General features: G+C 36.1%; 3 protein-coding genes across 4 annotated transcripts; 2 read left to right on the forward strand and 1 right to left on the reverse strand.

Annotated features, from left to right (window-relative positions):
- Positions 1-145: 145 nt before the first annotated feature.
- Positions 146-13,943, forward strand: Rpt1 (Regulatory particle triple-A ATPase 1). The gene is made up of 10 exons (XM_053755228.1): positions 146-627; positions 730-767; positions 855-1,028; positions 5,783-5,922; positions 6,570-6,738; positions 7,308-7,440; positions 10,413-10,539; positions 11,630-11,726; positions 12,874-13,082; positions 13,510-13,943. The coding sequence occupies exons 1-10, from the start codon at positions 555-557 to the stop codon at positions 13,652-13,654; spliced, it is 1,305 nt and encodes a 434-aa protein (XP_053611203.1). The 5' UTR covers positions 146-554; the 3' UTR covers positions 13,655-13,943.
- Positions 13,944-14,086: 143 nt separating this feature from the next.
- On the forward strand, positions 14,087-21,293 carry LOC128675671 (uncharacterized). 2 transcript variants are annotated; one of them, XM_053755229.2, is made up of 9 exons: positions 14,087-14,252; positions 15,250-15,504; positions 16,275-16,447; positions 17,794-17,950; positions 18,688-18,767; positions 19,416-19,587; positions 19,799-19,927; positions 20,363-20,489; positions 21,049-21,293. In XM_053755229.2, the coding sequence occupies exons 1-9, from the start codon at positions 14,241-14,243 to the stop codon at positions 21,189-21,191; spliced, it is 1,248 nt and encodes a 415-aa protein (XP_053611204.1). In that variant the 5' UTR covers positions 14,087-14,240; the 3' UTR covers positions 21,192-21,293. The 2 variants fall into 2 exon arrangements, with proteins under 2 accessions (XP_053611204.1, XP_053611206.1); XM_053755231.2 differs by having other exon boundaries at positions 14,088-14,252; positions 21,061-21,293.
- Positions 21,294-21,636: 343 nt separating this feature from the next.
- Positions 21,637-24,264, reverse strand: LOC128675549 (uncharacterized protein). Its single transcript, XM_053755019.2, has one exon. The coding sequence runs from the start codon at positions 24,133-24,135 to the stop codon at positions 21,721-21,723; it is 2,415 nt and encodes an 804-aa protein (XP_053610994.1). The 5' UTR covers positions 24,136-24,264; the 3' UTR covers positions 21,637-21,720.
- Between the last annotated feature and the right edge of the window lie 213 nt (positions 24,265-24,477).

Consider the following 24,477-nt stretch of genomic DNA (forward strand, 5'->3'; position numbering starts at 1 on the left):
TATCAAATAATGTTTTTATTTTTAGAATAAACATATTCATATTAAATTTTAATATAAAATTAAATGAAGTCTTGCGAATTAAAATAAAATTTGGAACGCAACTATAACTTTTGCTTGTCATCATTTGTATACGTTTCATTGTATATAATTTTTTACTAGTGTATTTGTTCACAAGAGCAATAAATTTTATTTTGTTTCATTTTAGAATGTTCAAGTATGAAAATGTAATGAATATTTACAATTTTACAAATTGAATAGTAAACTGTGATGTATTCTTAAGGATTTAAATTATATTTGATACATTTATAGCACTCATTTCTGCGTAGTGTGAAAAACTTTATTAACCAAATCATTTTACGCAGATTTCAACATTTTAGTCAATTCATAGTATTCGATGATTTGATACGTAATCTACGTCAGAAGTTGAATTTCATTTTGTGTTGAAAAATACCAAACGGAACGTTTTGATTTGTTGGTTTGGTAAATCGTGCATTTTTGTTGCAAATATCTTAGAATAATCTATCTGTTAAATAAAATTGTTTTAATAGCCCAAAATGCCAGATCATTTAGGAGATGATATGCGCAAAGTGAAGGATGACAAAGAAGAGCCGGAAAAAGAAATAAAATGTGAGTTAATTATACGGTTCGAGGAAGAGCTCGGTAACCTTTGAGAATTATCTTTCAGAAACATATTTGAATTCTTTATGAATGGAATTTTGTCTTTTCCAGCGCTTGATGAAGGAGACATAGCCCTTTTAAAGTCCTATGTAAGTCAATATTACTTAACGTTCCTTACAAAAATTAGGCCATTGCAATGACTAGCAATTTTCATATTGTCGTACTTTTTTATTTAGGGACAAGGGCAATACACCAAAATTATTAAGGAGGTCGAAGATGATATCCAAACGGTGATGAAGAGGGTGAATGAACTCACTGGTATCAAGGAATCGGACACAGGTTTGGCGCCCCCTGCTTTATGGGATCTTGCAGCTGACAAACAGACACTACAGAATGAACAGCCATTGCAGGTAAGTTCTCACTATACTCAAGTTTATTACATGTCTTAAATGAGCGTCCATTATGAAACAATGAAGAGTAATAACTGCTAAATGGAGAGAAAATGCTTTTGTTAAGAAAGGGTACTGAGAGATATATTATTTCTTGTTACTGAAACTGATAACTTATTAGTGAAATTAATCTGATCAGTTTTGCCCAGCGTTGGGACTGAAATAGCTAGTTAACAAATCATTGAGGTAAGGTAAGGTGTTCGCAACGCGTTCAAGCAGTGTAGACGTGCGCACATTTGTCGTAGAATATTACTATTAAAATTAAATTACTAATTCAAGTCAAAGTGTAACTTACATAATCCAGTTAAAATTGTTATTGGACGTTGCGACGCCTTTACTTATTACGCTACGCAACTAAGACCTGTGCAGAATCCATCTTTCGCGCAACAACGGGTGACTTCGCATAAGGGTAAGCAGGACAGTTATATTCTTGTTTACTCCAGCGCGCATACGCAGCCCGCACAAATAATCACACGACGACAGGTGACTGATACCTGTTTACGATGAGTGTGCAACGTTCGCCGCCGGGCCTAGGCACAAGCGGAAGCGGAGGAGGCTCGCAACCGAATTTATCTTCACTCGCACAAGATGATGGTCCCTCACGAGGAGACATCTTTATAACTCAGCGGAAAAGAAAACAGCTCGATACCGATTCAGAATACAAAGAAGAATTAAATTCATTTAAGACTGAAATTATGTCTTTTTTCAAAGAATTCGCTAAATCACAAAAGGACAACACTTCTCAAATAATACAGGACTTAAGTGAAATTAAAGAGGAAATTAAAAGTCTCAAAACAACTACTAATACTTTGTCACAAAAATTTCATAGTTTGAGCAAAGAAGTCTCCACACTTAAAAATGAAAGCTCTGCAACCAATTACAAGATCGAAACCCTCGAAAAAGAAATAATGCAATTAAAGAATTATGATTCTAATAAAGGCCAGAACAATACCAACGAGTATGGTCAATCTCAACTTCAATCCCAAAAATCGCCAGTCGCTTATAACCAGGACCTTTTACTCGAATTCCAAGACAGAGTCGAACGATTAAAAAATATAATTTTGGAGGGTATTCCGGAAATAAATGAAGCCGATCGAGCTGCTAGACAACAACATGATTTAGAAAAGACAATGGACAAATTAAAATCAATATATATAGATTGCCCGACGCCAATAAAAGTAATACGTTTGGGAAAATACAAACCAGCGGAACAGGCGAACGGGCGGCTCATTAAAGTATGCTTTAGCACTTCGGACCCTGTCCGCACACTTCTACGAAATAGATCAAAATTGAGCGATAGCGTTCGACTGTTCTCAGATCAGACCCCCAGCCAAAAAGCATATCTCAAACAGCTCAAAACCGAATTAGACAATCGTAAACAGGCTGGCGAAAGCGATTTGGTTATTAAATATGTAAAAGATGTCCCAAAAATTGTCAAATCAAAAAACTGAATAGAACAAATCTAGTATCTAATGTCACTACTCCTTATAATACTCATAATGTTACATGTACTTACGACAATTTATTTATAAATAAAAAATCCCTCAAGTTTTTTTTATGCGAATCTTAAAAGCATTAGGAAGTCTGGCCGATTTGAAGAACTACAGGCTATATTAAAATCAATGAATGAGACAATACACATAATTGTACTAACAGAAACATGGATTAAGAATAAAATTGAAGCCCAATCATTCTACCTACAAAATTATACACACAATTACAATACTAGAACAGGAAAAGACGGAGGAGGAGTGTCAATATACGTACATAATAGCCTAAAGCACGAGATAACAGCAGAATCATATGAACATGGAATAAATTATTTATGGATTTATATAAAAAAATTTGCTCTAAACATTGGAGCCATCTACAAACCGGACAAAAGAAAAACTAAAGAGTTCCTGGATACACTTTCGAATCATCTAGAAAATAAAAAAAGGGGGATTGTCATCGGCGATTTTAATATTGATCTCCTTGAGAACAAAAAAGATGCTAAAGATTATAAAAGAGTATTAAAAGAAGCTGACTATAAGATACTTAATTGCATAGATACCTACCACTGTACTAGAGAGAAAGATAACAAAAAATCTATAATTGATCACGTCTCCTCGAGCCTGAATGAAAATCCCTACAAATTAACGATTATTGATGTACCGATATCCGATCACAAACAAATAGTTGTAGAAGTTTTTTTTAAAAAAAATCACAATCTCAAGGAAAAAGTAAACTATTTCGCTGTCGATTATATAGGCCTACATGAAACATTTAGAAACGCAGACTACTCTAATCAAAATCACTCATACGATCACTTTGAAAACCACATCAAACGTAGCATCAACAAAAATAAAATAGCAAAAGTTAAGATACTGAATACACCTAGAGAAGATTGGATTGCAAAAAATGTAATTGAAGGAATTAGAGAAAGAAATTTACTATGGGAACAACAAAAGATTGACAAAGGAAGGAAAGAAGCATATCTTAAAATGAGAGATAATGTGGCTGCCTTAATTCAGAAAACGAAAGAAGAATATTATGCTAAGAAATTTACCGATTGTCTAAGTGATTCTAAAAAGACCTGGGACTTACTAAATTCTCTTGCTGTAAACAAAGTCAAAGACACCGGTATTCCACCCACACTTGTTATAAACTCCGATACTATTAGAGATGGCAATCAAATCTGTAAAATATTCAATAACTATTTCTCATCTGTTGGCACTCAGCTTGCAAACGACATTCCTGTTAGGTTTCTAAATAAAAATATAAATACACTAACATATATAAATTCTAAACCCAATGCTGAAGTATATGAATTTGAACCCTGTACTGCGGATGAAATTATAGATATAATAAAGGATCTAAAGGACGATGCTAGTGCGGGTATTGACGGAATTAGTCTTAAATCTATCAAATGCCTTTCAAACCTTATCGCACAGGACCTTGCAAACTGCATTAATAAATGCTTGTCAACTGGCACTTTCCCTGATTCCCTAAAAATTGCGCGTGTCACACCAATCTATAAATCTGGCAAAAGAACGGACCCTAGTAATTACAGGCCGATTTCTGTCTTACCTATCATATCTAAAATCTTTGAAAAAGTCATGTATCGTAGGCTCAATAATCATCTTATCCAATTAAACTTCATCACTGACAAACAATATGGTTTTAGGAATCAATCGTCAACACTCACGGCTGCTATGGACCTGATTTCTCAGATTAAAACAAACATAGACCAAAAAAAGTTCTGCTTAGGTATTTTCATCGACTTCAAAAAAGCCTTTGATACCATAAGTCATTCGCTACTTTTAGATAAATTAGAAAACCTAGGTATCAAGGGCACAGCGCTAGAAATTTTTCGGTCATATCTCTCGAGCAGGTATCAAATCGTAAAGATAGGAGACTATCGCTCCGAATCAAAAAATATTACATGCGGGATTCCTCAAGGATCTATATTAGGCCCTCTCTTGTTCCTAATATATATCAACAATGTCACAACAATCGGACTCACGGGCGATATCACACTATATGCCGACGATACTTGTCTGTTCTATTTTGGAAGTAACTTTTCGGAGTTAGCTCAAAGAGCACAAACAGACCTAGATATACTTAATTATTGGTGTCAATGCAACTTACTTACAATTAACATTAAAAAAACAAATTATATGATTTTTTCAGCTAAAAATAAAAAAATACCACACTATCCTGCTCTAACCATTAATAAAACTGATCTACACCGCTCGAATGAAGGAAAATACCTAGGACTGTACCTAGACGATAAACTCACCTGGAAATCTCACATTGAGCATCTTAGAACTAAACTTAGCTCGGTCTGTGGTATACTGCGAAGAATTAGAAAATGCATTCCATCCAAAGTCAAATATATGTTATACAACTCGTTGGTGAAATCACATTTAGAATACCTAATTGAAATCTGGGGAAGTGCAAATAAAACCAATATTAATTCAATACAAAGATCCCAAAACAAAATAATAAAAACACTCTTTAACTTTCATTACCTAACTAGAACAGAATACATATACAAAAAAACTAACCTTTTTAACTTAAAACAACTTTATACATACAGAATGTGTATTCTCGTCGAAAAGATTCTAACCAAAAATATCCACTCACAAATCACTTTTAGCAAAAGAAAATATAAGCACCATTTAAGAAATACTAATAAGATTAATCTGATCACACCACGAACCAACTATGGTAAGAGAAACATATTGTATGAAGGGGCACAAATGTACAACAGACTACCTAATGAACTGAAAGAATGCAAATCTTTGACTTTGTTTACAGAAAAATTAAAAAAACATATCTACGAAAGTGAAAAATTATTAATGTGACAGCTGTGCTTATTTTAAGGTTGAACACTGTTTAAATGCGTAAAGTACTAATTTACTATGATTTGTATTAGTTTAAGACTCGTTGTAAGTGAATTTAATTCTTATGAGTCAATAAAGATCTTTAAACCTTATCTTATTACTATATGGCTCAAAATAATTGTGTGAATTGATCCCAAAATGGCAGGACATGTGGGATCTTGTTCACTAACAGCCACATTTTATAAGATAGGGCTTCTTTACTGAAGGAACAGTTCTTTCTTACTAATATACTCTAAAAACTTAATAATTAAGTGATTGTGAAGCTCATCATATAAGCATGATTATAAAATTATGGCTATGTATTTAAAAATTATGGCTATCTTTTAGGTTGCAAGATGCACAAAAATCATCAATGCAGACTCAAATGATCCCAAATACATAATCAATGTGAAGCAGTTTGCCAAGTTCGTTGTGGACCTCGCCGACTCTGTTGCACCCACAGATATTGAAGAGGGAATGAGAGTTGGGTAAGTACCTAGAATAGCTGTTGTTTGTGTGTGGTTGCAAAGCAGGCATAGATTTTAGTGATTAATTAGATTATACTCTATAATATTGTAGTCGATTATATTATACATTATCGGTGATCTCAGATAGAGGCTGATGTGCTAAATGAATGAATTGCCTGAAAAAATGCATACCAGCCATGTACTTATATGTCGAGACCTCTAAGTTCGGCAAACTGCGGTAGTGTATAGCCGGCATTAGAAAAAAAGATAACTGTTTGTGGCATCCTGCTTTGGCATCCTTAGTCGTCAGACCGGACTAGAGTGGAATGTAGTGTCCATCTTGTGTTTAATATTAAATTTAAACTGTTTGACTATGTCATGCATACATGTGGAATATAAGGTAAATTTGGTTTTGCATTGTTTTTTAATGGGAGGAGAAAAAGAAATTTGCTTTAAACTTAGCAAATTTTTAGGCACTTCCCAAGATTATCATGGTCGATGGGGCTTTCACTCGATTTATTTTAGATATTAAATTGAGATATAACATTGAACTACATCCATACTATTATTATTTTCTGGTGGATCCGAAATAGATACAGATATGTTTCTATTGCGAGTGTATGTCTTTTGTGATGTTAATAAATAATTTTATCTATTTTTCAACACAGAGTCGACCGCAACAAGTACCAAATTCACATTCCTTTGCCGCCGAAGATAGATCCGACGGTGACAATGATGCAGGTAGAGGAGAAACCGGACGTGACGTACAGTGACGTGGGAGGCTGCAAGGAGCAGATTGAAAAGCTGAGGGAGGTGGTCGAAACTCCTCTGCTACATGTGAGTATTTTAATTGATATTTAAGTATTATTTATTGCTGAAAACTGTGTCACATTGTGTGCACATCAAGTTACCCTGTATTAAACTCTATGGCGCGGTAATAGCGACGAGTTTGCAATGAATTTGGCTGTACATTATTTTATGAATTTTATAATTCTTTTCCTAGCTATGTTTTATTGCTGGTTTTTCATATTAAAAGTTTTATATTCACACTGTTCAGGTGTGTACATAAATTAATGAATAAATAAAGGACCTACCAAGGTGAAAAAGGTTCATGTTAATGTATGGACTTTTGCAGCCGACCTAACCTTGGTAAGATCTTTTATATGAAGAAGAAAGAAGGTATATATTGTAACACTCTGCATGATAATATTTACATTTAAAACATATATGACACAAAATATTATTATGTAACATGTGTGTTTACAGTATTAAATTGATATATGTCTCTCATCTGAGCGTTGTCCCGGTCTCTTCCCAGCCGTTTAGCGTCGGAGCCCAGGGTCCGCTTTCCTACTTTTTCGTCAAATTCATTGTCTATGTCTACTTAAATATGACTTCTCCCACAGCCTGAGAAGTTCGTCAAACTGGGCATTGAGCCGCCCAAGGGCGTGCTACTGTTCGGCCCCCCCGGCACGGGCAAGACGCTGTGCGCCCGCGCAGTCGCTAACAGGACTGATGCTTGCTTCATCAGAGTCATTGGTGAGACATGATTTGATTAAATTCTTACATTCGTTACATATCTATACTATTATTATAAAGAGGTAAGCGTTTGTGAGTTTGTATGTTTGAGGTGGGTAGTCTCCGAAACTACCGAACCGATTTCAAAAATTCTTACACCATTAGAAAGGTACATTTCAATTTTACATTCAAAATTCCCACGGGAGTGAATCCCCGGGCAAAAAAAAAAAAAAATTTTTGTATTACAGAAAAGAGCTATCCGTTTTATTTATGGGTTAAAACCTTGAGATTCTCTTCAAGAACTCTTCAAATCAATTAACATCCTCACTGTTGTATGTCAGTATATCTTTGATGTGCTTATTTTTGTCAAATCAAATTTACATTTATATAAAAAATTAAACGAAGTAAATAGTGTAAACACTAGAAATAAGCACAAACTTAGTATGAATAGATTCAGGCTTAAAAAGGTTCGGCGGTCTTTCGTGGGTCAAAGTGTAAAATTATTCAATAAACTCCCTGCAGAGGCTATTAATCTGCCAATGAAAAATTTTAAAATTTATGTTAAGAAAAATTTAATGGATAAAGCGTATTACACAATTAACGCCTATTTGACTGATAAAAACGCTTGGATCCTCCCGACAACTTTGCCACTCCACACATGATCTCCTAATTTTTATTTTACTGTTTTTTATTATTTTATTCACAATTTTGAATTTTGTTATAATAATTCGTATGGCATTTAAATTTTATTTGTAAAACATGTACGTGATTTGTGATCTTCAAGTGTCTGAATTATACTTCTATTTCGACGAATAAGAATTGTAATTATGAAGTCATGGGAATCGAGTGTGTCATGCTCACTCAAATGGTCAATCTGGTGGTGGCGTCGTGGGCCGGGTCGTGAGGTTCCCTCTATTATGGTTGAGCTACGCGATGGCTGTCCCATGCGTCAACTCGTGAACGGGTGCTGCCAGAGGGAACTGGTCATCTCGTTTCTCATATATTTTCATGTAAGTTAATTGTGTTTCACATCGATATATATATATATATATATATATATATATATATATATATATATATATATATATATATATATATATATATATATATATATATATTATAATCAGCACTCGGATCACGATCATAACCTGTTTTGATATACCTTTTGACTATGTACATTATGTACTTTTATATATTATTAGAAAGAAAAGAAAAAAAAATTTTTTTGTAAGAAACAATAATGGTAAGCCGATCTGGCATGATAGGGACCAACACTGTTCAAATGAGTTTCTTTCGGCATTTCTTCTCAGCAGTGGTCGTTCCGAAATGCCAGTAGTTTCTAGCTTGTGAGAAATAACTATAAATTTAAAGATTGACGAGAAAAAGTGCCTGTGAAGGTCTAATTTCTGAATAAATGATTTGAATTTGAATTTTGAATTTGAATTTGAATTTGCAACATCTAGTCTCTGATAAGAGTCATAGGTGAGACCTTTGTCAAGACCATCGTTGAGTTTAACATTTGTTACATCTCTATCGCTTGTGTGTTTCGGACACGCGAAAGAGAGAGACATGCCGTCTCTATCTTTCGCTGGATGGACTATCAGAAATTTTGACCAAAGTCAAAAAGTCCTTGAGATGTCGCTTTGGGAATAGAGTATTATCGCGATAAAAACCGTTATCCATAACCATTAACCGATACCCTATGTGTCAATCTAAGGTATCTGCTACCTCAATACCAATTTTCATAAAGTTTGAAAAGTTGCAAACATACAAACTTTCGCCTTTATAATATTAGTGGGATGATTACGGGGAGTATAGAAAGAAGCTTTTCCACAAGCTTAGAAAGCTTTCTGATACGCCTCCCCTATAGCATTCAATACTGCGATGAACAACTTTGTCTTATTGAGCTTTTTGACAGAGCTACATGTTGCAGGACATATTATTTTATTACTAGCTTTTGACCGAGGCTTCGCCCGCCTAAATTTCTCTGCGAAAACTTTCACCCCTCATATAGATATTTGGGGGTTGTTGAACGGCTAACTAAAGACATAAAATTGTAAAAAATATTATAGTTAAATCTTTAAAAAAGCTTCATATTTAATAATGAATTAAACTACTAAATGCATGCCAAATTTCATCAAAATCGGTCCAGCGGTTTAGCCGTGAAAACGGGACAGACAGACATACCCACTTGTTATATAAGTATGGATTTTAGCATCACTTTTTTATGTGTAACTATAGCATATTGTGTTGGTCTTCTAATGGTCTGACTAACTACGGATGCCGAGGACTATGAAAGTTATGATCAATTTATATTGGGGAGTAGATTGCAGGCTTTTCGCAAAAAAAAAAGTCGACTGGCACAACTCCCCTATATGTATATCCAAATTGCAATTATTCTCTTTGGCAGGTTAAGTTTTTGCCACAGTTACATATTGCAAGACATTTGAGAAAACAATTTGTTTGTGCAAATTAATAAAATATTTGACGACCTCGGTGGCGCAGTGGTAACTTTACCACTTGCTTCTTCTTCTGAACCGAGAGGTCCCGGGTTCAATTCCCGGTCGGGTCATGATGGAAAATGATCATTTTCAGATTGGCCCGGGTCTTGGATGTTTATCTATATACATATGTATTATAAAATATAGGATCTTTAAGTTAGTATCCCATAACACAAGTCTAGAACTTACTTTGGGGCGGCCCCAAAGTAATCACACAGATTGAGGTAGCCCCAAATTGGGGCTAGCTCAATCTGTGTGATTTGTCCTAATATATTTATTATTTATTGAAATTAAGTAACAAAAATCACATACTTGGGCCATCCTAACCAAATTGGTGCCAAAAATCCAACACAATCAAATCACCTTATAGAGAAAATTTAAACTTCTCTGTTAATTGTCAAAGCTTATGTCTTCTTACATAGATTCGAAATTAGCAAAAATTTTACTAGATGAATTGCCAATCTAAATTAAATCCTATTCCTATTGTAACAGGGTCGGAATTGGTTCAAAAGTACGTAGGTGAGGGAGCGCGTATGGTGCGAGAGCTTTTTGAAATGGCGCGAAGCAAGAAAGCGTGCCTTATATTCTTTGACGAAATTGACGCCATTGGCGGTGCGAGGTATGTTCTAATTATTTTTAAGTATTTAAATGGTTTTTGTTACATGTGTCATACATTTTTGTATTCTGGCTTCGCGCGTGTAAAAACATAATAAATTATACATCCTTACATATTATAAAACGAAGTCCGCTGCCGCGTTTGTCTGTCTGTCTGTTTGCGATAAACTCAAAAACTACAGAGGTCCAAAGGGAGCCTGAACCTTACTCTGGACTATCTATTGGTGAAAACCGCTTGCAAATCAGTGCAGTACTTTCTGAGTTTATTGCGAACAGACAGACAGACAAACGCGGCAGTGGACTTCGTTTTATAATATTTAAGGATGTATTAAATACTCAAGCATCTATTTAAATGGCTACTCTCTAATGAAAATATTATACGTCGGCGTAAGACGTAAAGAAATTAAATAATTTGGCCGAACCGGCGCGGTCTCGATAGCTCAGTAGTTAAGTGCCTTGTTCCGGATAGACAGGGTCGTGAGTTGAATTCCCGCTCGATTCCATAACTTTTTCATCTCATTTTTAATTTCAAAATTATTTTTCATTAACTAAAGCGATTTTTTTTTACTCCACTTGTAATTTTCAATCTGTAATATAATTGTTAATTTTTTTTTTGTATTATTGGAGAGTAAAGAAAGAATGTTGTTGGTAAGTTTTGGCGATATTCTGATACAACTCTCCGACATTAACGTGCAAAACTTTAATCTGTCAGCGCTGCCGATTTAATATTTATCGGTAGAACTAAGTACCTAATGCAATACATGACAATTTCGACCACTACACTTCCGGTGAAGGAAAACATCGTGAGGAAACCTGCAACCTGGTTGATTATCAACTTGTGTGTGTTGTGTGTGAAATGGAGAAGGCAATGGCGAACCACTCCATTAATAGTACCAAGAAAGTCGTTATGTGTGTTTCATTCCGCGTAATGACCACGACCCTCAGCCATGGCCCTCAGCCAGCCAGGTATACGATTATAACTACAACACGGGTAGAATATAACCTGGAATAACACATAGGGTAATTTATATTACGAAATTCCCGCGGGAGTGAAGCACCGGGGCGCAGCTAGTAACAAATCATTTCGTATATAGGTTCGATGACGGCGCGGGTGGTGACAACGAAGTTCAGAGAACTATGTTGGAGCTGATCAACCAGCTGGACGGGTTTGACCCTCGTGGAAATATCAAGGTATGACTATTAGCAAAAAGAAAAAAATGTACTTGTAAAACTATATTACTTAATTAACGGTAATACCCCAAGAGGTGTTCACGCGACGGTGGTCGGATGACGACTGAGGTCCATTTGTCCTTGGGATGCACCCGCAAGGGACGCATACACACAAGCTAACAATACGGTGTTTTTGTTTTAACATATATTTAAAGGCGGGTCCGCTGAGACATGTTTTGGACAGAACATTGTTCAAAAACATAAAAAAGGGCGTGGCCGAACGTGTTTTACAATGATAAAATAAATGTTTTTGAACAATGTTGTGTTAAAAACATGTCGCAGCGGACTCAGCTTAGTGGAGAATGTCGCTTTGGCGCTTTAAACTATAAAAAATGATAGTTTTTAACCTCGAAAGAGAATAAAGTCGTAAATAATAAATTTAAGACTTGTGTCTCTTTCCATCCAAATGTTGGCTGGAAGAAATTGCATTAGCGATAAGTCCGCCTTTGCACTCATTATGTTTGAATATCTTGTTGTAACTTGTAACTCCTTTGTGAATGGTGCAATAAAGAGTTTATCTATCTATCTAAGACTAGGCCAACCATAGATCAACAAGAAAATAATTTAATTACTCTGATATTGGGCTTTGAAATTCTTTTCTATTTAAATCTTTGGTTGGTGCACACATACAAAACAAATTTTGCAATCTGTGTCATATACATAGCCTTTTTGATGTATGGTCTCGATAGTCCTTGTAAAAAATAGAAGTCTATAATCTCTCTGGTCATCATACAGGTGATGATCATCGTGCTGACACTGGAGGTCTCGGGTTCAATCCCCGTTTAGGTCAAGTTGGAAAATTATCTTTTTCAGATTGATTGGGCCTTGGATGTCATACATATGTATATGTTACAAAATATCGTTGGGTTAGTATCCCATAATAACTTGGGGCTATATATTGTAAATGCGAAAGTAAGTTTGTTACCTATTCACGCTCTTGAGTAGATACTCAACCAATCTTCTTGAAATTTTGCAAACATGTAGTATAAAGTACGGAGAAGGACATAGGACATACCTTTCATCCCGGAAAATTAACTGCTCCCGTGGGAAATCCCGCGGACGAAGTCGCGGGCAAAAGCTAGTTCATACATATTGCTTTATCGTTCAGGTGCTGATGGCGACAAACAGGCCGGACACTCTGGACCCGGCGCTGATGCGGCCGGGCCGGCTGGACCGCAAGGTGGAGTTCGGTCTGCCGGACCTGGAGGGCCGCGCTCACATCTTCCGGATCCACGCGCGCTCCATGTCCGTAGAGAGGGACATACGATTCGATCTGCTCGCTAGACTGTGTCCGAATTCCACTGGCGCTGAGATTAGGTGAGATTTTTTGCGTTATTATATCGATTTCATTATTATTGTCATACTGTTTTCCATACGCATGATTTTGCTCTCTAGTATCCAGTGATAACTGTCCTAGAAGAGTCATCAGGGTTTTCTGATATCACTAGATATATAGATTTCCACATCATTTGCAAAAAAAAAATGTTGATAATTTCCACAAGCATAAGAATATATAAATATGTCCCGAATAGTACTCGGTAAAAAGTGTAATTTTTCACAATAAATGTTAAATAATAATAATAATAAATAGTAAAAAATATCCCTCATTTATTATTATTGTCATATAAATGTTATTCTTCATTGCCTCTTATTCCATCCCTTTAGTGGCTTTATGGGACTGGTTTTAAAAAATCCTATAATTATTTCAATGAAATCTTTAAAAAATGCTTAATTTCGTGTTTAGGTCGGTGTGCACAGAAGCGGGTATGTTCGCGATCCGCGCCCGTCGCAAAGTCGCCACTGAGAAGGACTTCCTCGAAGCCGTCAACAAAGTCATCAAGTCGTACGCCAAGTTCTCGGCAACACCACGCTACATGACGTATAATTAAGCCGGATCGTCAATAGCTTGTTTTATTTTCAGTACTGGCTTGTTAGAAAATACTATCTACTGCTAATGTAAAATTATTCTATTTTCAAAAAAATATATACACGAAAATAATACAAGACAAATAACTTTTTAAATAGCGAATATCACTGGCTGATTAGGATATTAAAAAAAAGTATTTTGAATAAAGCAAGTTCTAAACATATTCAAGGAACGAATCTTTGAATCTATTTGTTCGATACCCAAAAGTATAGATATTAAATGATTTTCGTGTAATAAAATTATTATAATTACGTTTTCTTTTATTTCTACCTATAGATTTTTATTTTGCCATATTGACCCTATACAGATTGCTAATAACATAAGTATGTTAACATAGTGGTTTTGGTTTGGGTGCGTCATAGAAGTGACAGACATGTTATAATAGGATTTTGAGGGTAGAATAAAAAATGATTCTAGTCGAAAATTCTCATGCTTTACGCTGCCAAATTAGTTATTTACACATTTTTATAATTTAGTAACGGTGGTGTTAAGCTCGACATTTATTTATTTGGTTGGTTATTCTTATTTTGTGGAAACTGCCGGACACCATGCCGCCAAATGTAAGTACAAGAACGAAGTTTATGCAATATCGCATACCAATATTAGTGACTACAAGATTCTATAACGTGCTAGTAGTGATTTTGTCATGCATTTGTATTAGCCTAAAAATACTTGTGTACTTTAGCTACGCGCTAAATACTTCTAAAATAAAGTGATATGTCCTAATTATTTTGTAATGAATCTCAAGTTGCTCACAGCCATATGATTTGTTTGAATATTAATTTTTATATTTGCCATGGAGTTTATATATGGAACCAAGTCTTAGCTGACTGATTATGACTGAGTGAGAGACTGAGTATTAGGCGTAGGAAATTAAAATTTAGTGTGTAGGTTCCTAGGGGGCTGTAAGAAGGAGTTTGTACCGTCGACCGGTCTGTCTGTAATAAAAAACTTTCAAGTTCATATATATAGTTAATATATACCTTTAACATTTTCACGTCCCTTCAGTTTTATATTAATCATGATTTGATGGTGCACCTAGAATCGGCTCCCAACGACACACAAACGAACATGATTTATTATCACACGTTGATCACAAGATCTCTCTGGTGACAATAAGGGCTTGCGTCAAAAATTTGATTTTTCAAAAACCTTTGCTTTCTCTTCGACATTATCGTATCACACCCCTCTCTCCCGGTTGAGCCTAAGAGAACAAAATAATAATGTGTTTCTATCTCTTTTTATCATTATAGTATGAAAATTTATATTTATACTAGTTGTTCGCCGTGAATTTAGACCTTGCGAACACAATTTTTTGATGAGTTTTCACAATGCTGTGAATATTTCAATAACGGCTTAACCGATTTTTTGCCCCACAAACTTAAAAATTATAGTCACAGATTTTACCTACATACATACCTTTTAAATTTCATCAAAATCAGACCAAACGGTTCGAAAGTTATCGCGTACACACGTAACGCGATTACTTTTGTAAACAAATCAAAAAATCTACTTTTGCCCCAATTAAGTTGTAGACACTTCCATTTTTCCTTCTAGGACGCATATACGGATGTGGTCGAGCTGTGCGCGTTACTCCAATGCCTCGGGTTCAGCGTAAAATCTCTCGACACCTGCGACAACAACAACAGCCAAGACGGGCCGGGCCGGTCTGTGGTTATCAACTGCCAGTCTTCAGGGTTAAATGTGGTGTTAGAGAGCGATGGTCCTGTGTGCTCTTGTCCGGCGACCAATAAGCAGAACAGCGGCGTGTGGCAAGTCTCCGGTGTGACAGGAGGGAAGCAACTTGACAAGGTATTAGTTAGGCTAGTTGACAAATTTTTGTTTTGATGACTATTAGAAACTCAACAGTAAAAAAAAATACTGTGATAATGACAATACTTTCAAAGGTATGACAAAAATAAAATCACACATTGTTAGACACGTCCATACCCCTACTAAATGACACGAACAAGTGACGTCACAACACGATGTTCGCGAAGAAGGATATATTTGTTCGACAGCCACATTAAACATTACATTTATTATGGTGATGACTTCTTCATAAAAGTTTTTTTATTATGGTCGAGTTTGTTTTTATAATTTCATACTTTTAGAAAAAGGACTCCGACCAAGTTTAAATCTTTGTATAATGATCCAGCTGAATTGTCACAATCTATGAATTATTATAATGATACTAAATATATTTATTTTACTTAGATTATACATTGTTTTTACAATTATTTGACCTTGTCAATCACCCTATTGTTGATATCGATGTCTGACCCGGTGACAGAGTCGCTGCTGTCTAACTGTCACCGGGTTTTTGACAAGAATATTTCAACATTATGTATTTTTGAAAGATTCCGGTTTTAATCACCGTGCCAGATATTATTTCATTAGATCATTTAAATCTAAATGATTCTGTAATTCTTCAACCAGATTCCTGGCGGCTTCAGCTGCCAAGGCTATGTATCCCTTAGTCGCCTTTCACGAATTTACGTGAGGATATGCAATGGTTCTATTCTAAGGCGGGACCACACGTCTCCTTAATATCTTATTATTATGTATATTATAATATTCAGGAATTCGGCTGCACACTTCTCGGTTCACTCCCCAAGGAGCACCGCGAGCGGCTGTCAGCTGAGCTGCAGGGCATGATCCGCTGCATCAAGCAGTTCAGTGGGGTCGGCGAAGACGATAGACCGCACGCCAACAAATCTGCCAGCATGATCGAGCTTAGCACGCCTGAGAAAAGGTCTCTTTTCGAGTCGAAATAGCAGACAACTTATATTAATTGACACAGTAGCCAAAGCTATTTCCTTGACATTGACCTTAACATATGAAGCAGGAGGAGGGCATAGTTTGGGCAAGACAACAGATGATATTTTCTTTCTGTAAATGGTCTAATTATCACTACTTGATCAAAATCAAAATCAAATCATTTATTCAGAAATTAGGCCTTCACAGGCACTTTTTCACGTCATAATCTAAATTAAATGATGTTTACCAAAGCTACAAACTACTAGCATTTCGGAACGACCACTGCTAAGAAGAAATGCCGAAAGAAACTCATTCAAACAGTGTTGGTCCCTATTATGCCAGAAGGGCTTACCATTTTTTATATATAAATTTATGTATAATTTTTTATCAGTAATATAACATTAAGTACATAATAAAGTACATGGTCAAAAGGTATACTGAAACATATTATGATTGTGATCAAGTGCTGATGCAAGGAAAATATATATATACTTATATATATATATATATATATATATATATATATATATATATATATATATATATATATATATATATATATATATATATATATATATATATATATATATATGTATAATTAACCAAACAAAAAAAAAACTTTTAATAAAAGATCGAGCTGACCAGTTCCCCCGGCAGCACCCGTTCATGAGTTGACGCGTGAGTCAGCCATCGCGAAGCTCAACCACAATAGAGGGAACCTCCCGACCCGATCCACGATGCCGCTACCGGTTTGACCATTTGAATGTGCATGACATACTCGATCTCCATAATCTAACATAATAGATACCTATGTTACTTTCAGACACTTGGAGATCACAAATCACGTATATGTTTTACAATAAATGTCAAAATATATGTAATAAACATGTCAAGAAAATATATAAATAATAATAAAAAAAAATAAAATCAAGTGTGAGAGGTGGAAGTTTTAGGAAGGGTCCAAGGTTTTTTATCATTTAAATAGTCGCTAATCGTGTAATAAGCATTAGCCATTAAAGCATTTTTAATATATGATTTAAATTTTGGCATTGGCAAGTTAATAGCCTCTACAGGGAGTTTATTGAACAATTTAACACTTTGACCCACGAAAGACCTAACCATATCCATAGTAATATTTTAAAGAAAAAAGATTTGTATTTTTGTTTGTAATGGATATACTCAACTACTTGACAGATTTTTATTAAATTAGGCACAGAGATATGCGAATCCTTCAGGAGTGACAGGCTACTTTTTATTGTGGTTTTACTTGAACGAAGCCGGGCGAACGGCTAGTAATGAAAAAGTAGGGTTGCTTCTGTAATAAAGATATTACTCCCTCAGATTATTCCAAGTAAAAGTGGACACCCCCACCCGCTACCGCTCCCTGGACACCCTGACGACCGCCAAGGAGGTGGACCAGCCGCTCCCTGCGCCGGGACCCTTGCATAGAGGCATTTGTCATGCGTTTACCGATGAAGACAAACAAGAGGCCAAGACGGTAAGAGTTTAAGTTGAACAAATGTTGTTTTATGTTGTCGTTTATTTGATTGCCATTGGACAAATATTCAATTTTTAGCTGACGCTGGATTTGGAAAATAATATAAACTCCTTTCACTTGAGAATAATAAATATAAATATAATAATAAATATATCAGGACAAATCACACAGATTGAGCTAGCCCCAAAGTGAAATCGAGACTTGTGTTATGTGATACTAACTCAACAATACTATATTTTATAACAAATACATATATAAATAAACATCCAAGACCTAGCCCAATCAGAAAAAGATCATTTTCCATCATGACCCGACCGGGGATCGAACCCGGGACCTCTCGGTTCAGAGGCAAGCACTTTACCACTGCGCCACCGAGGTCGTGTACTTTTAACTCTTAAAAGTAAGTACATGTATTATAGGTGATATCTTACTGCTGCACATGTCAATCTCATACTGATCTTCTCTAAACATCAATCTGTCTATAAACAGAAAAAAAGGGAATGGATTTTTAACCAAGTACATTTTTGTGCCATTGCAATACCAAATTGATGGGACGAGATTGGTTTATAAGCTTCCAGTGTTGCCAGCCTAGAGTACACAGCGCTCTCGTTTATGTTCTTCTCTTTAGATATTTAACAGATTGTGTTCAACTTCATAATGTTTTCGTGTTATAGTAGAGTGTGTGCCGTGCTCGAAATTTTTTTCTTGAAATTTTACCGAAACATTTCTCTTTCTAGACGATGTGTCGAAGACAAAGCACATACACCTTATCTTCTACTCCTGGAAGCATGAAAAGGACACGGAATAAAACATCGAGGTAAGCATAACAATATTATATTTTGTATATGAGCATATTTTTACCCCACCGCCTCACCCGGCAAGATTATTACGTTCATTGAAAAGTGAGCTTTAAATTGTCCTCTGTAGACATACTTTACATTGACAAGACGAGAGATGACAGCGAGTAATCCACTAATTAGTTGTCAATGTAAACTGTTTCAACAGTGGACGCATTAAAGTTCTGTTTTCAATGAACGTCATCTTGCTGGGTGGGTAGAAGTGTGTGAAGACCATAAACACTCTATTACCTCTGTGTCCTAATGGTCATCATGACGGACTGCTACACTGGAGTTCCCGGGTTTGATCTCTGGTCAGGGCAAGATGGAAAATGATATTTTTCAGATTGACTTGGATTTTTATATGTTATAGAATATAGTATCGTTGAGTTAGTATTCCATAACACAAGTTTCGAACTTGCTTTAGGGCTAACTCAATCTGTGCTATTTGTCCCCTTTTATTTGTTATAAAAAAAAACTTATGTCCGTCATGATACCACTTAGTCACGTCACCCTTCTTGCGAAATCCTTAGAAACGATTCATTGAATCAATAATACCAAAAAGGTAGAATTTTCCATAATACTCGGTGTGCGTGGCCGATTCGCTATTGACCTGTATTTTCTTCCAGCCCGATCCAATCACAACAAACGTTGCTGGACAGCCTGATATCAGCAGAGAGGACTGCTGAAGAATTAAAGAATAAAATAGCATTTATCATCAGGGAGTTTGTGGACGACGGGAAAAACGATTCTTCTATTTCGTCTTTAGCATTGGACGTGTCGAAAATATCTGTTCTGAAGGTAAGGATTCTCCTTCTCGAGTGTGTTATTGTGGTGTCAGATTTTAATCAAGTCGCTTAAAGGTATCTGTCATTACTTTTATGACTACCTGTCGCCATCTAGTGACAAGTAGTCGTATAAGGACATTAAGTGTAAGTTGACTATCCAAGTTTTCGTTACATACCTACTATACTCGTTGTCCATTTATTTATTCGTGTTTTATAATTTTTAGGGTGAAATCTCGAAAGCTCAATTCGCTTCAAGCCCGAATCTATCCGCCTTGGGCGCTGTGAAAGAGGAATTCCCGAAAAGTCGCTTGAATCGTTTCGAAAGCGCTTCCACTTCCAATCTGGCGCCAAAGGTGAAGACTAAAAATATATATTCCCTATCAAAAATAGGGTATCTGATAATAAAATTGTGATAAAATTAACTTATCGATATAAGACCGTTTATATTACATGCACTCATAGTAAACTAAAACTAATTAAAAAAAATTATATAACATAAAACAATATTTATTAAAATACTTTTGATAACACTGAAGGAATGCATGGTGGCTGTTTGAGAGTGTACAAAAAATCTGGCTCGCTCTAATTATACTTCCTTAGATAAAGGACTGAATTAAAAAGTATTGCAGTTTCATATTGGACACAGTTGACACAATCTACTTAACGGAAAACGGTGGCCACTAAAGTCCATTCAGTACAATAGAAAACTATATTACTTTTTAATTAAGTCCTTTATATAGCATATCACAATTTGATTTTGAGTCTTAACGATTGCTTAAATGTTTTAGGTTACCCCAAATAGGGATACCAAATCAAAACTGAGGCGTTTGTCTCCAAACATCTTCAAGCTGAAAAAGGATAGTCCTGGAGTCAAAACTGGGGCTAAGGCGACAGATGCCAAGAGCAAATTGAATAGTAAGTGTTTATTTATGGAGGGGACTCTGGGTTCCGACGCTCAACAACTGAAGAAAAAACCGCGATAAACGTTCAGATGCATGAGAGAGATATGCTTTTATTTAGGGATTGTCCGTATTAAGGACAGGTTTGTCTAAAGTTACATCGTGACATTCCCGTATTACGTGTGGTCTGACACCCTTGGTGTTGCAGGCGTCTATAGGTGCGGTGACCGCTTCCCATGAGGTGAGTAGCATGTCTGTTTGCATTTGGTATAAAATAACATGGAATAATAGATGACAATCCAACTTTGATGTGTGATATATAATAAACTATCGGCCAGTACCGAGTTTGCTAGGTTAAAAACATAATAAATTACATACCTAATCCTTCTTCAGGAATCACACTATTTATTGGTGAAAACCGCATGAAAATCCGTGCAGTAGTTTTTGAGTTTAACGCGAATAGACAGACGCGGCAGAAGACTTTGTTTTATCCTTACATATTGTAAGAATATGGATGTAAAAGTATCATAATAATATGAAAATATTACCCCTTTAGTATAAATCAATGATATTAGATTGTCTCTCAGGTATGTTTAAGCCGAAGATAGTAACGCCAATCCAAACCAGGTCACCCTTAGCTAGTCCCAACCTGAGCGCTTCCAAGAGGAAATTCAGTCACGTCAAATCCACCATTCCCAGGCCTATGAAGAAAGAATAGCCACAGTATAACCAATTTTTCCCTATTGGTTATACTGTGGAATAGCTATGATGTCCTCTTCGTAAAGTCTGCAGTTTTGAACCAATAAAGTGCTTTTTAAGATTAGTGTGTTTATTTTAATACGGAAACATTTAAATTCCACTATTACAAAGAAGGCGAAACGTTGTATGTTCTTCACGCTGAATCGGTTGGGTCATTTTTATGTGTTATTGGAAGTAGCTGATACCTTGGAATAGACATACTTTTTAACTCAAAAGTACGCGATTCCTGTATTATTCGCGCAAAAAGTCTGATAGTGAATGGTGCTTATAAAGTAGATGGCGCTATTGTGCATAAAGATTGGTTGAGTACGTAAACGTGAAGAGGTAAGAAATAAACTAAATTTATAAGGTATCTAGTAGATCTTACTAATACTGTAAGAAATCTGTGCAATCAAAACAAAATGCTCATTTATTTAAGTATTTTTATTGTGGATAACTCTTACCTTGACGTAAAAAAAAACAAGTAATACGTACATAATAAAAAATATTCAATTATCAGATAGATCTGAGTTCGCGTATCGCTCAAGTAATTTCTCCACCTCTTTTTCTAAACTTCTATTCTTTTTGTCTGTCTTTTTCTTTGTTTTTGGTCGCGAAGAATGTTTGTGCGAATTTTCGCTGCTTTCTTTCGTGTTGCATTTTGATTTTTGATGCCTTTTGGTTTTATGAACAGATACTGGAAATATGGTTTCCGTCTGGTTTTTTCTGAAGACCTGAATGTTGTGTTCCTGCTTCCGTTTCTCGTGACGTTTCTCCCCGGAATCGTCTGAACTGCCGTCATCGCTAGTGTCCTTTGATTCGATAGCATCAGTACTGTTCAGGGTTGCATTTATCATTTTCTCCTGACTTTTTACAGTGAGATTCCGCAGAGAGCAGGTATCACTCGGTACCAACTTATTCCTATTCTTCTTAGCAATTTTCATACAAATAGTTGCTTTCGGATAACCAGTGAATTGCTGATAGCAATCCCCCTTCTCCAACGACGTGAAGGGGTTAAAAAACTTTTTTGGATGTATGTCTTCTGCTGTGTCGCTGAGCAGAATGTATGCCTTCTTGAGGAGAAGTTTCTTGTCGATAGGGTTTTGCATATGGTAGAAATTTTCGAATTGTTCGTGCGTTTTTAATTTTTTCAATGCATTTTTCTGTACAATACTATATGAGACTACGGACATAAGGATATAAGCTGGTTCGTTGCTGAGAATGTGATCCCAAAGGATCAACCACTCTGAACAGGTCAGGACTTCACTGAAAGCAGTCTCCAATATTTTTAGCGCGTAAATCTGACTCGTGACACCGAACTCGCAGAAATGATTCAACAATTGCGGGTCGTGTTCTCCGAGAATATTTTCGACCATAGCCAAGATGCTGATCGGTGGAAAAGGAGCATATTCGAACCACAGTTGACAGTAATTGATTAGAACTGTTGCAACACACTCGAACAGTAACAAAGGATCCTTTTGAAGAACCTTGACAAACGGGAACACGAAACCAGGGAGGAACTTCATCACTCCGAACAACGGACACCAATGTGCGAGACACGACAACAAACGTTTCAAATTCTTCAATGTCGCTGAACTGTGAATCGTAAACTGTTTCTCGATATCCTTATACGCTGGGTGAATCCCCTTGTCTATCAACGAAGCATACGCGTGCTTATTTCTAGGCGTATTTAAAAGAGATCTCCAAATCACTGATCTGAATTTTTCAGGATATTCGCCGTATTGCATCAGTATTCTTCTAAGCCTAGCACTGTCCATACAAACTCTCATTTTATGTTCTACCTGGTCCTTGGAAGGGGTCTCTTCTTCAAGTACATACTTTTGCACGGAAGTACTTGGACTGTCGTTATTCCTTATTTCTATAATTGGATTCTGAGTTGTATCTATTACATATGATGAATTGTATATATTTACTTCACCTAATTGGAGAATACACAAGAAGTATTTGCCCGTAGGGCTTACAACGAATCTTTTGATACCAGACGACGCAGGATTAATATTGTGCATTACCACGAGGGATTCTACATCAAATAATCGTAAAGTACAGTCACTGCTTAGGATTGCGAGTATTTTGTTAGCTCCCCCATCAAATACTTGTGGTATAAACGCTATCTGTTGCGCGCCATTTATGCCGTATTTAGACAAATCGATAGATTTCAGTGCCTTCCAAGTGTCCATACTAAATAGAATCAGAGTAGGCGTGAGTCCGGCCATGGCCATGGCGCGCCCGTTCATAGTGAAAGCAATGTTTTTCATATGCTTCAAGTCGCTGGGTATGATCTGCTTCACTGACTTCATAGTCTCATTCTTCCATATCTGTATTGTATCGTTTTGAAAGCACGCGACTAGATAGTCGCCACCAGGGGTGAAAAGTATTTGCTGTATTTGTGCCCCGAGATATGTGTTCAACGTGAAATATTTTGAATAATTCTTGAGCTCCCATAGTATGGCTTCGACAGGGCTGGCAGTGAGAAGATTATTAGCTTTATTATTGGAAAATGATATGTGTTTTATAGGGGCCGTATGGCCGTCCAGTGTCATGGATATTTTCGCATTTTCGACGTCGACAAAAGCAATGTTGTACTTATCTGCATTCGCGACTATTAAGATATCTTCCTTGTTCGGGACGAAATGCAGTGCAGTGCAAGTTCCGAAACTGTTTAGTTTCCAGAATTTGAGGTCGGTGAAGTCTAAGATGAATATGTTACCTAAGGTGTCGGCACAAGCTAGCTTTTCGTGTGCGTCGTCGAAGGTTCCTAATGAGAAGCGGATCCTGTGGTTCTCGCCCTTCGATCCGCGCACTGTGTGGTGCAGTTGAAGAATGACCCCATCTTTTGGCTTCGATTTCAATTTAATATTAAATTTCTCTAAGTGCTCCCCCTCTAGAAACCTTCCTTGTTCCATTTATAAGGCACAGATTTAATAAATGACGTATCACTATCACAATAAGTTATTTCAAAGTTGCTTTCATTTTTCTATTAATTATTTTAAATTTAAATTTGGCGGAGTCGTGCGATATCAAACAAAAACAAAATGACGTTGACGTTACTAGGGCTGTTATCACCACAACAAACAAACAGCTCGCTCGGGTATCGATTATTTCGTGAGTGTTGGGGTTATACTAGATAAACTCCTTGAAGTTTCTCCATAAAAAAAATTAATCAAACACTTGATTTAATGGAACTATATAAAATTTTAAGTTGGACTATTTCGTTTTCTGCACGTCTTAATTTCTTTGTTAATAAT

Source organism: Plodia interpunctella, chromosome 14, assembly GCF_027563975.2.
Source record: "Plodia interpunctella isolate USDA-ARS_2022_Savannah chromosome 14, ilPloInte3.2, whole genome shotgun sequence".
In the NCBI taxonomy this organism is placed as follows: domain Eukaryota; kingdom Metazoa; phylum Arthropoda; class Insecta; order Lepidoptera; family Pyralidae; genus Plodia; species Plodia interpunctella.

Coding starts and splice junctions, on each gene's coding strand:
- Rpt1 (XM_053755228.1), top strand. CDS start 555: ATGCCAGATCATTTAGGAGATGATATGCGCAAAGTGAAGGATGACAAA. Junction 7,441..10,412: donor TTGCTTCATCAGAGTCATTG/GTGAGACATGAT, acceptor CTATTGTAACAG/GGTCGGAATTGGTTCAAAAG. Junction 13,083..13,509: donor TCCACTGGCGCTGAGATTAG/GTGAGATTTTTT, acceptor TTTCGTGTTTAG/GTCGGTGTGCACAGAAGCGG.
- LOC128675671 (XM_053755229.2), top strand. Junction 17,951..18,687: donor ACAAACAAGAGGCCAAGACG/GTAAGAGTTTAA, acceptor TTCTCTTTCTAG/ACGATGTGTCGAAGACAAAG. Junction 18,768..19,415: donor ACACGGAATAAAACATCGAG/GTAAGCATAACA, acceptor ATTTTCTTCCAG/CCCGATCCAATCACAACAAA.
- LOC128675549 (XM_053755019.2), bottom strand. CDS start 24,135: ATGGAACAAGGAAGGTTTCTAGAGGGGGAGCACTTAGAGAAATTTAAT.